This window comes from Telopea speciosissima, chromosome 8 (assembly GCF_018873765.1).
Source record: "Telopea speciosissima isolate NSW1024214 ecotype Mountain lineage chromosome 8, Tspe_v1, whole genome shotgun sequence".
Classification (NCBI taxonomy): Eukaryota; Viridiplantae; Streptophyta; class Magnoliopsida; order Proteales; family Proteaceae; genus Telopea; species Telopea speciosissima.
In genome coordinates, this window is record NC_057923.1 from 56,287,796 (window position 1) to 56,302,400 (window position 14,605).

At 40.1% G+C, this 14,605-nt stretch overlaps 2 protein-coding genes across 4 annotated transcripts in view; one reads left to right on the forward strand and one right to left on the reverse strand.

The window, feature by feature from the left end:
- The window catches only part of LOC122671908 (E3 ubiquitin-protein ligase listerin), a 107,193-nt gene extending 99,242 nt beyond the window's left edge, over nt 1-7,951 (forward strand). For all 3 annotated transcript variants that reach the window (XM_043869388.1, XM_043869390.1, XM_043869391.1), the window contains one exon: nt 7,598-7,951. The gene's annotated coding sequence lies outside the window, so the exon portion shown is untranslated. The remainder of the gene's footprint in view (nt 1-7,597) is intronic.
- Nucleotides 7,868-13,193, reverse strand: LOC122671909 (amino acid transporter AVT6C-like). The gene is made up of 5 exons (XM_043869392.1): nt 12,780-13,193; nt 9,751-9,903; nt 8,705-8,908; nt 8,114-8,576; nt 7,868-8,009 (listed from the first exon to the last, which is right to left on the reverse strand). The coding sequence occupies exons 1-5, from the start codon at nt 13,162-13,164 to the stop codon at nt 7,886-7,888; spliced, it is 1,329 nt and encodes a 442-aa protein (XP_043725327.1). The 5' UTR covers nt 13,165-13,193; the 3' UTR covers nt 7,868-7,885.
- Between the last annotated feature and the right edge of the window lie 1,412 nt (nt 13,194-14,605).

Consider the following 14,605-nt stretch of genomic DNA (forward strand, 5'->3'; position numbering starts at 1 on the left):
AAACCAATACACTCCGGTGTGTGATATCTCAGCAGTTGAAGTCTTAATCGAACTCAATCAGAACTCGAACCTGGCTTTCCATCATCATTCCTTCTTGTTTGTTTTTCCAGCGCAAAACTCTCTTTCCAGAGATCGAAGACGACCCAACCACCCCCCCCCCCCGGTGTCAAGATAAGTCTCTTTGATTTGTTATTTTCACTCTTCAGTCCTCACCAGCAACCCTTCACAATTCTAAGTTCTTTCTGTTTTTTTTTTTTTTCCATTTTACCCCTGTTAGAAGAGAGCTAATGGGTCTCGGGATTAGCACCTAGCGATAATTCCGAGAGCCCCCTTTTTTGTTCTGGTGTTTTTCCTATTATGCCCCTAACCCTATATATCCACTTGTATAAGCTTATTATTGAATTGAATTGAACTCACGATTGTGAGGGTTCTCTTCTCCATCTCTCTTCTTCTCTTCTTCTCCTCTATTCTCTTATCTTCTCTGATTTTTAGCAACCTACATGGTATCAGAGCAGATCCACTAGGACTGTTCCCATCTTGTGATATTCCCTTTCTTCTTTTCCCTTCTTTTTCTTTTCGCTTTTCTGTGATTTCTGGTTAGACATAACCAGAGGGTTACAACCGTGAGCACAGGGGTTTCTTCACCCCTTTGTTGTTTGTTCATTCTTTGGTTGTGGGGTTGAAGGTCTTGCTGATGGAGTAAACCTGCTTCTTCTCAACTATAACAGCAGATTTCGATTGAGGTTGATGATGTCGGTTGTGAAGGAGTGATGATAGCAGGCTGTAGATGGTGTTTATGGTACTGTATTGGATTTTCGGTGGTGTTTTTTTTTGGGAGATTGCTGCCTTCGAATGCTGGGTTAGTCTTCCTATATATATATATATATATATATATATATATATATATATATATATATATATATATATATTTTATACTTATATGATGTATTTCGATAGTGTTTTGTGGTGCTTCGACTGTTGAGAGCCCTGTTATATTCTCTATTTTCTGGTTATTTGTTTCGATGGTGTTTTGTGGTGCTTAGACTGTTGCAAATCTTGTTATATTCCCTGTTTATGGTGATTTGATTGTTGAGAGTATTATTCGATTGGAGGCCGCAAGGTTATCGATTACTTGGCTCTTGTTCCTCTTAATTTTCTGATTGGTAACTTCTTTGGTATTTTGAGTGAGCAATATGGGTGATGATGATAAGAGGACTGCTGTGGTTATGGAGGTTGTGTCCTCATCCTCCAATCGTATTACAGAAGAGAAACTTGAGGGGATTACTAATTTTCAGCAATGGAGGAAGATAGTGACCTGGTTTTGATAGGAAGGGATCAGCAGGCCCATCTATTAGGCACTAGACCTGCTGATGATCTAACCTGGGATACAATTGATGCCAGAATCCTTGGACAGATGTTGAACTCCATGGAGAATCATATAGTGGATTTGGTTACTCATATTGATATTGTGAAAGAATTGTGGGAGTATTTGGGGGTGCTATACTCTGGCCAAAACAACTTATCTCAGATATATGAGATCTCTCAGGAGTTTTATCGGACTGAGAGGAAGGGTCGTTCTATCGCTCAATACTTTGCAAACTTTAAGAGAATGTATGAGGAACTAAATTCTCTTCTTTCTATTTCTTCAGATGTGAAGCAAATGCAGACTCAAAGAGAGCAGTTGGCTGTTATGGGTTTTTTGGGAGGCCTTGGACCAGAATTTGAGTCAGTTAGGTCCCAAATTCTCGGGGGAGAAAATGTGGCCTCACTCACGGATACCTTTGCTCGTGTTCTTCGTGTTTCTCGTGAGGGTTTACGTGATGCTACACCTATAGTTGAGAGTTCTGCCCTTGTGTCACAAACAGGGGCTGGTGGAGGCCGCTTAGGAGGCCGAGGCCGTGGAGGTGGCCGTAGTGGTGGTCGTGGCACAGGAAGAGGTCAAAACCAGCAAGGATTTGGCCAACCTAGTACCTCATCTGATAGCTTGGGTACTGTTCGGACTTGTCATTATTGGGCCAACCTGGCTACATTCAAAAGTTTTGTTGGAAGCTCCATGGCAAACCAGCACAACAACAATTTGCTAATTCTGGTACTAGTAGTGATTCAGCACCTCAGCCTCAACCTACTGAGGGTAAGGTGGTAGTCATGTCTAAGGATGAATTTGCATGGTACAATCAGTTCCAGATTTCACAGCCCACTTCTTCCACGGCTACTCTAGTAGGGATAGGTAATGCAACTGCTTGTCTCTCAGCTACATCCCATCCCTGGATCATTGATTCAGGGGCTTCCAATCACATGTCTGGAATGGTATCTTCTCATCTTTATCTCCTTATCCTTCAGTGTTACTTTGGCTGATGGATCATTAGCAAAGGTTAAAGGCACTGGCATTGTTCACCCTAGTTCATCCTTATCCTTGTCTTATGTTCTCTACCTTCCCAATTTTCCCTTTAACCTTATGTCTGTTAGTAAATTGACTAAGGCTTTCAATTGTTCGGTGACATTTTATCCTGATTCTTGTGTCTTTCAGGACCTTGCTACGAGGAAGATGATTGGTAGAGGCCAGGAGTCAGGGGGGCTGTATCTACTTGATGGTTCACAATCTATTGCTTGCTCCAGTGTTGCTTCTCATCATCAAATTCATTGTTGGCTTGGTCATTCCTTATTGGAAAGTCTTAAAAGATTAGATCCTAGTTTTGTGTCTCTTTCTAGTCTTGAATATGAGTCTTGTCAGTTTGGGAAACCCTAGAGTCAATAAGCGTTCTGTTAGTCCTTTTTCTTTAGTCCATTTAGATGCATGGGGTCCTTATCCTGTTACTTCCAACTTGGGTTTTAAATATTTTGTCACTTTTGTTGATGACTACTCAAGAGTTACATGGTTATATTTAATGAAAAATCGTTCCAAGTTTTTCTCAATTTTTTGTGCTTTTGTCTCTGAAATTCATACTCAATTTGGTATTTATGTGAAAATTTTACGAAGTGATAATGCAAAAGAATACTTCTCTGGTCCTTTTTCTGCATTCATGGCTCAGCATGGTATACTTCATCAGTCTTCTTGTTCTGACCACCTCAACAGAATGGTGTGGCAGAACGGAGGAATCGACATTTACTGGAAGTTACTCATTCCTTGTTGTTTAAGATGAAAGTTCCTAAGATTTTTTGGGCAAATATTATGATGACAGCTTGCTACCTCATTAATCATATGCCTTCTTCTATCTTGAAGGGAGGGATTCCTCATTCTTTACTGTTTCCTACTGAACCATTGTTTGCATTACCTCCTCGTATTTTGGGTTGTGTATGTTTTGTTTGTGACCATCGGCCAGGGTTGTCTAAAATGGATCCCAAGGCTATCAAGTGTATTTTTCTTGGTTATTCCCGCACCGAGAAAGGGTATTGTTGCTACTCTCCTGTTTTGCATAAATACTTTGTCACGGCTGATGTGTCATTTTTTTAATCCACTCCATATCATGCCGATCCCATTGATACTTTTGAGTTAGATGATGCCTTTCCTGTTTATATTATTCAGTCTCCTTTGCCACAAGTGCTGCCGCCTTCTTTGCCACGGGGTCCTGCTCTTCGTCACCGACCTCCTGTCATCCATGTTTATCATCGGCAACCAACGGTAGCTGCTACCCCCTCTGCTCTTTCGGAATCTATCCCATCATCTTCCAAAGCAAGTCCTGCAGAGAGTCCTCCTCCAACTGACCCTATTATTTCAGATCTTGATCTTCCTATTGCCAAACGGAAAGGTACTCATAGTTGTACTCAACATTCTATTTCTAATTATGTTTCTTACTCTAGTTTGTCATCCCCATTCCGTTCCTTCTTGTCCACGGTTGAGGCCCATCCTCTTCCTAAATCTTTGGCTGAAGCATTATCTAGTCCAGGTTGGAGGATAACTATGGAAGAAGAACTGTCGGCTTTAGAGGTGAATCACACTTGGGATCTTGTTCCGCTGCCTCATGGCAAGACTGTTATTGGATGGAGACGGGTCTATGCTGTGAAGGTGAATCCAGATGGTTCTCTTGCTCGGTTAAAGGCCAGACTTGTTGCGAAGGGTTATGCCCAGGTGTATGGAGTCGATTATTTAGATACTTTCTCTCTTGTGGCCAAGCTGGCCTCTGTTCGTATTCTGATCTCTCTTGCTGCTTCCCACCGTTGGCCATTGTTTCAATTAGATGTCAAAAATGCCTTTTTGCATGGTACCTTACAAGAAGAAGTCTATATGGAGCAACCGTCGGGGTTTGTTGATGAGGGGGAGTCTGGTCTGGTGTGCAGGTTGAAAAAGTCCTTCTATGGACTTAAACAGTCTCCTCGTGCGTGGTTTGGTCGTTTTACTAAAGTTGTTCTTCAATTTGGCCTGTCAAGGTGTGGTGGTGATGATCACTCTTTCTGTTACAGACAATCAGGTGCAGGGAGGATTTTTCTAATAGTATATGTTAATGATATTATCATCACTGGTGATGATACAGTGGGTATCGTGGACTTGAAGTCATATCTTCAACAGAAGTTTCAGACTAAGGACTTGGGGAAGTTAAATTATTTTTTGGGAATTGAAGTAGCTCAGTCTCAGAAGGGAGTTTTTCTTTCACACAAAAAATATGTTTTGGATTTACTTACTGAAACAGGTATGCTTGGGTCCAAGCCTATTGACTCTCCTGTGGATAACAATGAAAAACTTATTGCTGAAGGGGGAGATATACTTGATGATCCTGAGAGGTATAGAAGACTAGTGGGTAAGTTGAACTATTTGATAGTTACCCGACCAGATACTACCTTTCCTATTAGTATGGTGAGCCAATTTCTCTCATCCCCTCAGACCTCTCATTGGGATGCGGTTCTTCGTATCTTACGCTACCTCAAGAAAGCTCCAGGTAGAGGGTCACAACTGAATTGAAGGTTTTTTAGATGCTGATTGGGCAGAATCTCCAACTGACAGGAGATCAACTACAGGGTACTGCACATTTGTTGGAGGAAATCTTGTGTCTTGGAAAAGTAAGAAACAAAGTGTTGTTGCTCATTCTAGTGCTGAGTTAGAATACGGAGCCATGGCTCACCTGACATGTGAATTGATGTGGATATAGCAGCTGTTATCTGAGTTGGGTTTTAAACCTTCAGTTCCCATGCAGTTGTGGTATGATAGTTAGGCGGCAGTTCATATTGCTTCCAATCCTGTGTTTCATGAGGGGACGAAGCATATTGAGTCCTTTGGTCAAAATAAGCATAAGCAAGATTTTGAAAGAAAAAAATCCTTCAATTTTAAACTCATAACTCTTTGAAAATTGAAAATTTTTTGGAGTCCGGTCGTGAGGTCTGAATAGTAGGTATGAATCATAGTTCAAATATTTCTTGATCTATTCCATATATTCCGTGTTCCGAATACTCAAATTAATATCCAATGAGGTAGAACCATGACTGTCACTTTGTCCATGAGAAGATGCAGAATGGATTGATTAGTCCAAGTCATGTTAGAACTGGAGAGCAGCTTGCAGATGTGGTTACCAAACCTTCGGGTAGTGGGCGAATTGATTATATTTGTAACAAGTTGGGCATGATTGATATATATGCTCCAACTTGAGGGGGAGTGTTAGAAGAGAGCTAATGGGTCTCGGGATTAGCGCCTAGTGCTAATATCGAGAGCCCCTTTTTTGTTCTGGTGTTTTTCCTATTATGCCCCTAACCCTATATATCCACTTATATAAGCTTATTATTCAATTGAATTGAACTCACGATTGTGAGGGTTCTCTTCTCCATCTCTCTTCTTCTCCTCTATTCTCTTATCTTCTCTGATTTTTAGCAACCTACAACCCCTTAGTACCTTTTTATTTTAGTAGCCTTTTTAATCCACTTTCCCATATTACCCCCTCCTTTGATCTTAATTCCCTCATATCCCATACTTTTAACTTTGCTTCCAAATTTACCCTTTCCCCTATATGTGACTCTCTTTTGTTCCCTTTTATTCTGTTTTAGATTTTCGATAAATTACAAATCTGCCATTGACGACAGGTTTTTGGGAGCTTGCCAGCATTAACAACTTCTATGATAAGATGTCAAGCATGATACAATCGTCAAAAGGTGGATCAGATGTAGAAGAAAATGTGGACAACGAAAGCGACGTTCAGACTGAAGTATCCAGTCCGATCAAGTTGCAATTGAAGATTGATCGACAGTATGATTTCAGTTGTGAAACCCCACAATCAGATTCACATCGAAGAGACGTCGTTTGCTAACGACCATCAGAGATCGTGACGGTTGATCATTAGGTGCACTAGATCATCGCCCCCATCAAAGTTGGTATTCGTCGATGTCGATCGAATGGTGTTGATTCCCTCGTTTTACAATACTCGTGAGCGAGTTTTTCTTAACACCAGGGGAATTGATGCAGATACGCTGCCTTGGACCGATCCAACCCAGTTGGGTATGCAGATGTAGATGAACCAGATCTAGTTTGAGTCTTGGGTCCAGTAGGATATTAGGAGTTTAATTTACTTAGGTAGATAATATTTTATTCGGTCAATTTTAGAAAGTGGGATACGTTTGCAAGTGTTAGAGTTGGTTAGGAATCTTAGATTGTTTCCTTGTTAAAATGTGTTTCCAAGTTTGATTGGTTTCCTTTGTTAGTTGGATTTCTTCTTTTAAATAGCTTGTATTAGGATGAAAATTCAGATTGAAAAGAATGAATTGAAGTTTGAATTTGATTGAAGCCTTTGGGCTGGTGTGTACGATTCTCTTCCCCCCCCCCCCCTCCCCTCCCCTTTCCTATGCGAATTCTTCCTTAGGAGATTGTTTCCTAGTTAAAATTTGTTTCCAAGTTTGATAGGTTTCCTTTGTTAGTTGGATTTTCTTCTTTTAAAAAGCTTGTATTATGATGGAAATTCAGATTGAAAAAAAATGAATTGAAGTTTGAGTTTGATTGAAGCCTTGGGCTGGTGTGTGTGATTCTCTTCTCCCCCCCCCCCCCTTCCTATGCGAATTCTTCCTTAGGAGATTGGTTCCTTGTTAAATTTTGTTTCCAAGTTTGATAGGTTTCCTTTGGTAGTTGGATTTTTTTTCTTTTAAATAGCTTGTATTAGGATGAACAAATTGAAAAGAATCAATTGAAGTTTGAGTTTGGTTGAAGCCTTTGGGTTGGTGTGTGCGATTCTCTTCTCCCCCCCCCCCCCCCTGCAACTCTGAGACCCCTCTCAGGCTACTCTCCCTTCTCCTACCGGCCTCCAGGAGAGATGTGATACAAGATTAGAAGACCAAGGGTAGACCAAAACTGTGAATTGTAGTGTCTTGTGCACGGTTTTAGGTATTGGTATCAATGTCGGATCGGCCGATATGATACGGACATCCATTTTCTGTTCAGAAAAAAAAAAAAAAAGTTATTTTGATCCCATATTGGCCTGATATGGCTGATGCATACGTTATTGATATCACCGGCAACCGATACTGTTGTTGATTCCGTGAACTAAATCATTGGACTAGTGTGACATGCTTTACCACCTAGGCTTAAGTATGTAATTGCCTATCATGTTTCTCTCTGACATGGGATAATCGTGTATATGGGCTTGCTTAACAATTTTGTTATTACTTATTGTTAATATGATGCATGCAGGTAAGCTGGTTCCTCTGTCATGTCATGACCATCAGCACCTTGTAGGAGCATCAGAATATATGATCATTTGCACTGCTCTATTGGAGAGCCACACATTTTTTAAGATGTTGTCTTGGTGACTTGCGGCAGGTGTGTAGGGTTTTTTATTTTTTATCTCCTTTTTCTTTTATTTATAAAGCACAGGGGAGCATTGTAGTTCTGAAGGCACAGTTTTCACTTTGATATAAACTATTATAGTTTCTACATAACACAAAACTGACTAGTGTATAGTAAAGGAAAAGAAGGTAATTATGATTTTCTAGCCAAACTATTTAAATTGGAAGAAATGGCAATAGAGCTTGTAATTACTGCCAAGATTATCATCATAGCTGCCAATATCCTATCTCTTCTTGTGGATATCCCATGAACATCTCTGCCCAAAACAAAAATGGTGAGGTAAGACAAATTTCCAAAAGGTAAATTCTCTTTAAATCAATAATACACATATTTGGTAATCTAATATACTGAAAATTGTACCTCAAGACAATGGCACCAGGGAAAATGAATGTAAGACAGACGGCTGATGTCGATCCCGTGAACTGAAAAAAGTACCATATATCTGGAAGGGCTATTGCCGCAATGTAAATGATACCCAGAAGACAACAAGTGTGAAAGACAAATCGGGTGGTGTCTAAAGCAGATGGAGATGATTTGTTGAAGAGTTCATGGATGTTGGCCCTAAGAGAGAAATTTAGTAGAGGGAAAACCAACACTAGATGAAATGCGTAACTTAACCGAACTGTGTCATCAAGCAACTTGCCCATAGGAGAACTAGAATCTCTGTCAAAATTAGTTAGTATGTCAGACATGATGGAGTCCCCAAACAGTAAGTAACCAAAGAACCCAACAGTCAAATAAATTGCTGTGCATAGTACTAGTGAGATTCGCACAGCTGAGACCATTTTGGAAGGATTTGGTAGCTCTGCTGCAATTGGATGAACTTCGTACATGGAAGAGCAAACATAGCTTGAGGTAAGAATTATGGAGTTGTGGCATTCATTGATAATTGATGAAATCTGATAGACTAAAGTTCTTGAATAAGTAAGAAACTTGAAACCCAAACCTTACCATTGAAGTGGAAGGTGAAAGCTGTCACAATGATCGGAACAGCAGTGAAAAGTTCGAAGTAAGATGATAGGCTGGCTACCTCTGGTAGCAGTCTTGGACTCTGTGTTTTCCCTTCCCAAAGGGCGAGTACAGCCATCACTGAACTAATGCCAACAAACACAACAGCAAGAAGAACTGAGACGGCTGAAGTGAACCGCAACGATTCTGGAGAAACCACAGTGCACAACAAAACGAAGGGGTAAGGTTACTTGGGGTCAGATGATTAGGATACTTGGATCGATAATTACTAATTGCCAATCGTAATTGTGGCGTTAAAGACACTTGACAATCATGAAGTGGGGGAATTAAAATGGTTTTTATATGTTCCTTAGGGATAGCTTCTCTCAACGAGCCTTGGTTTTCTACCATATGGAGTGTTATGATTCATCTCAACTAATATTGCCCATCATGTGCATAAAAAATATCACTTGCACTATAAACAATCAAATAACCAAGCAAGCAAGTCTACTTGCATTTCCATTTTTATTTTATTTCTTTTAGTCATTAGGGGGGTCAATGAGATTAAAGAGAGAGGGGAAAGGGTTCCTTAAAAGGCAGTGTGGTCCCTATCCAGCACGGGTCAAATGAGAATGTGTAGAAACATCAACAGAGGCGAAATTTCTGCTTTTCATGGGGCCGGGGCAATTATTTTGTACTCCTCTGTGTTTGGCAGCAAGGGACGCATTGCCATTCACGGTTCTTTTTCCCTAGAGAGATCCAGTGTCCCAGCCACTAGCAGAGTGAATTTTTTTCTTTTAAATTTTAAACCACAACCCCTCTTCCAACAACAAAAGGACCGAGTTTTCTCTCACCCATAGTGAAGTGAGAATCTCTCAATCCATATTAGTGTCGAGGGCATTTAAAACTTCCTGGAACACAATAAGATGTAACGGGGATGACACCGAATGACTAGATTCCCTTCCCTCACAATCAAGAAAATCCTTCTTCAAATAAGAAAAAAGAATGTTGAGAAATTGAAAAGGAAACAAAAGATAACTTTCACTAACCTACATGACGCAACAATGCAAGAGGAAGCACCATAAAGAGTACGGTGAAGAGAATTGCGATAGCACGTGTGTTCCACCATTGGATGCCAAACCATTCTTGCAGAACACCGAAGTGTATTGATCCTTCGGATTGGCTCCCCGACAACACATCACCTACATTAAGCAAATGGATCAAATGGTAAGAATTATAAGATTAACATAGTCTTCTTCATTATTACATTCAATGAACCATATATGTGCAACTAATTCTATTAACCTCAATGATCAAGACACAAAAAGGATACAAGATTGTATAATGATCTTTAACCCTTTCTTCAATAGAGCCCCAACGGCTCAATCCAGTAAGAAAATGGTATAAGACCCAGTCTTTCAATCCCAGACAACTCTAAAGGTCTTGGTCTCAATATCTTTTCTAAGAATGAGTGCCTCAAACCATGGTTCAAAGTATCGACCGATATGATATGATACGGATCGATATATATCAGTATCGGTCAATATCGATACGATACATACCGATATCTCCCTTTTTTTTTAAAATGAACTGTCTCGAATTGTATTGATCGATACGGGTCGATACGATACGATACGATACGATCGATACATATTGATACCATCGATACGTCCAGTAACGGGTTCTGTGGGTGGTTTAATATGTATCGATACGTATCTGTCGATACGACTCGATACATATCGATACGCACCGATACGTATCCATACTATCGATACATTCCATAAAAAAGCCATTTTCACTCACAGAGTCGATACAATTCCTAATCTAACAAAAAAATGAAGGAAAACTCTCAACCAAGAGTCTAAAATCTTGCATTTAATCTTGGTTTTTCACACTTTTAAACTAAAAAAAAGGAATCAAAAAGTGCTACAACATCATCCTGTGCATCATCCAATACTCTTCATAGCTATAGACGATTACAGCATGTAAGAAACCTCATCTCTTATAACAATTTCAATTTAATGAGGAATCAAAGAGTGCTACAACATCATCCTGTGCATCATCCAATACTCTTCATAGCTATAGACGATTACAACATGTAAGAAACCTCATCTCTTATAACAATTTCAATTTAATACACTTGTTTGGTTATACATTATTCACCATTTTAGGTTTTATGTATGGCACTTGTTAATTGCTTATTTATATTGTTTTTTGTTCCAAAAGTGAATTTCCAGATGTATTTTGATCATTTTTATGCGTAATTATATTGTTCGATACGTATCTCCAAAATGATACGATACGATACGTCTCATAAAATCACCTGACCGATACGATACCTGATACCGATACTTTAAACCTTGCCTCAAACCCTTAAGAATGAACATTTTGAAAGAGTGAAATCAGCCGAATTTTTATCACCTGTGGTTCCCTTGCCCAGTACGGTTCCCTAGTGCCTCTAATAAAAAGGGGGTAGACCTCACCCAAGCAGTGTGTTCGGTCAAGGGGTGACATGGTTATTTCAGTCCCCCCCTATGAGAAGAACCGCACAACAGTACCGATCAACGAACCTCAAGGGATAAAGGTCTGAAACCAGCCACAGTCCCCCAATTCAGGCTCTTGAAGATGAACAAAGCAAGTCAGGGTCTATGGGCCTACCCACCTAATGGATCTAAACATTTCAGGTGCTTCTCTTAAATTCTCATCATTTGGGAATGAGCTTGTAGTGTAATGGGCACTGCCAACTATGGTCTGGTCGAAAGACGCAGGAGGTCTGGTGTTCGACTCTCCATCCTATTCACTTTATTCCCCTCCCCCCCTCCGATGGGCCCCCAGTCCATAGACTGTAGTTGATGATTGGATAGTCACTGACCCCAAAAAAAATATTCTCATCATTTATATCAAATCAACAAAGATTAAGAAAAATTCCTATACAATCATACATTTGTATGCACACGTAAAGATCGATACAGATCAGGCAAGTTTACCCTTGATTTCCTAAAAATTTAATTTTTTTTCTGTTTTACCTTTGATATGTAACGTTTCACCTATATATGATATTGGCACGATATCAGCAGCTAGCGATACCAATATGGATCACCCGATGCCGATAACTCCAATCATGGTCTCAAGTCTCACCCCTCACTCTCAAGTCTCGACATCAATTCGTGGATTCATATGTCTCATCTCGTATGCTCTACTCTTTTTTTATTTTTTGATAAACAGGTGAAGGGCACCTGGTTGTAGGAATACAAAGTTCCATCAACCAAGGAATGGAGTTCGGTCAGACTGTTATACACCTCATAGACAGGGCCTTTGGAGTTAGGGAGTTCTGAATAATTATCACCTCCAATTTGCAGGCACCTTCGTCTTTGATTCCTCTAATAGGGGGAGTGGATCCCACCTTAGGCAGTGTTTTTCGGACAAGAGGTAAGATGGTCATTTCCACCCCCATGTGAGGAATTAGAGGAATTAAAGGGGATAATGATTCGAGGGTTGCAAAAGTATTTGACTCCCTAGGAATAATCACAAAATTACAAGCCAGTAAATCAGCATTCAACCAAAACATTACCCTTTCCCCTTAAGACCCAACGTGAATCTCGCCATTATTAAAAAAAAATTTAAAATGTCCGGTAAAGATAAAACTTATCCTCTAACGATAAAACACGTGTCGATAGAAGAAAATGAACCCCACCTCGGCCAGCACACAGCCATTATCATTTTGCTGGCCCCGTCCCGCCCAATCAACCATGCAAAGGCAAAAATGCTTCAACAGAATGCTAGAGAAAGAGAGAAACCGAGTCACTGAGTCACGAAGAATCTCAGCTCAGAGAATTCGCTAATTTCACAGAAACAATCTCACTGGTCGCTCACCGTCCCATTCCATTCGAACAAATCACATGGATCGATCCTAGGCCTAGGTAGATGTGAATGAACAGTAAAGCTCAAAAAGAGTATTTGATTTCGATCGAAAGGTATGAGCTAACACCTAAGGTTTCAATTTTCTGATTCAATCACCGAAAATTCGAACGGTAATTCAATAAAAACAAAAATTGAATGCTCACAACAGATTGCTTACCGATTATAATGAGATAAATGATCAATGAACCGATGGTGGTGATCATGACACAAATCTGCAACGCAACTGATCCAACTCTCCCGAATGCTTCACCCATGACACCGGCATATGTCGTCGACTTGCCAGCATTTGTGAACCTCAATAGGAAATCGACAGAGAAATCGCAGAGGACACCGACGATCACGATAAGCGCGAACGCTGGAACGACACCTAAAACCTTGACAGTTGCAGGAATCGACATAATTCCACATCCGATAATGCTTGTCGATACATTGAACACTGCGCCGGGAACTGAAGCGACACCGCCGGTGGCGGATCTCTTACTCTCCAGCACCGGCGACTTAAACTCAGGGAGGAACGGCGCGTGTATCTCATCTTCTATCATTTTGGAAGACGAAGAAGACGTCAGTCTCGATTCCGTTTTATATGAAAGGGATGAATGAGGAAGCTTAGCTGGCCTGACTGTACTCCCAAACTGACATTGCTAAGGAGGGGTGGACATTCCGCATTTGTAGAGGAAGAAGGGAAAGAGAAAGGTTAATTTGGTAATTTTGGTGTATCTGTATTTTCAAAAATGTTTTCTTATTAAGGAGTTGATGAAGATGAATCATGCTAATATGACGGTGGCATGCCTGATTATGAATCGAAGCATGGAGACGGATTAATGGGATAGATGGATGGATGCGTATGTATGGGGACGGAAATATAGGATAGGTGGGTGTTTCTGTTTGGACTGTTTGTTGACTTTGTTTGATCATACATGGATGACGAGTCACATGAATGACAATTACTACTGTCTAATTTAGAAAACGAAAATTTTGTGTGTGATTTAACCCGAGGGGCAGCGAAGTTGGCAAGGGACGAGGCCTAAGAAAACTGAAGGTCATGAATTCAATTCCGCCTCCTCCCTTGGGCCACCCACCTGAAAATTCCCTAGGGAACATGGGGCCCCAGTAATTCTTATTTGCATTATGGTTGTGTTTGTATGTATAATTTTCACTGTTTTTATTAGGGGTGCCAACTGGTTGGGCTTGGTCAGACGTCACGATGCTTAAAGCCCGCACCATTACCGCCCATTTAAGTATTCGGGTTGAACCTAGTCGGGCTTCGGGCTTTAATAGATTAAGAATAATAGAATAAGCAACTAATATTTTTCTTCCTCGTTTCTTAGGTTTATTAGTTTATGATCAACAGTGAAAAAAAAATCCTAATCATGTGATCCTCAAAATATGGGTAAATAAGTTAATCAAGATATCAATCAAAGTCCAACGTCTCTTGGGCTTACTCATACTACATGGGATCAAGTTACTGCATCAGTTTTGATATGAGAGTGAGACAATATTATAACATTATTGACCTAGACTGTATTTCAAGAATGCATACCAAACACAACTTATAATTGCATCCCCCTATTTTTTTTCGGTTTGTTTCCTTGTAAAATGTTACTTGTTCAAAAAATTTTCAATGTTTGTTTCGAAGAGAGAAAATATGATTCAGCTAATTTATCAAACACCTCATCCCCAGTTCTCCCTTACTTAGAATACATAACTGGATTGAGCATATGGCACATTAAGCGGTTAGAGATGCTCTCCTCTTGGTGCGGAGTTTTAAGTTTAGAGCATCTTCTTGTGTTTTCTAACTCTCAGACTCTTATTACTTTTCTTAATTCTCCTACTTCATCTTTTGATTGGATAGCTCGAGTGGTGGCAAAGGACATTCTCTCTCATAGGCCTGGTTTTGTTCAGGTTAGGTTACTGTTTGTTCCTCAGTGTTAAATAGTGAATTTCATTTGTTAGCTACTGGAGCTTCTAGTTTTTCTTTGTCTA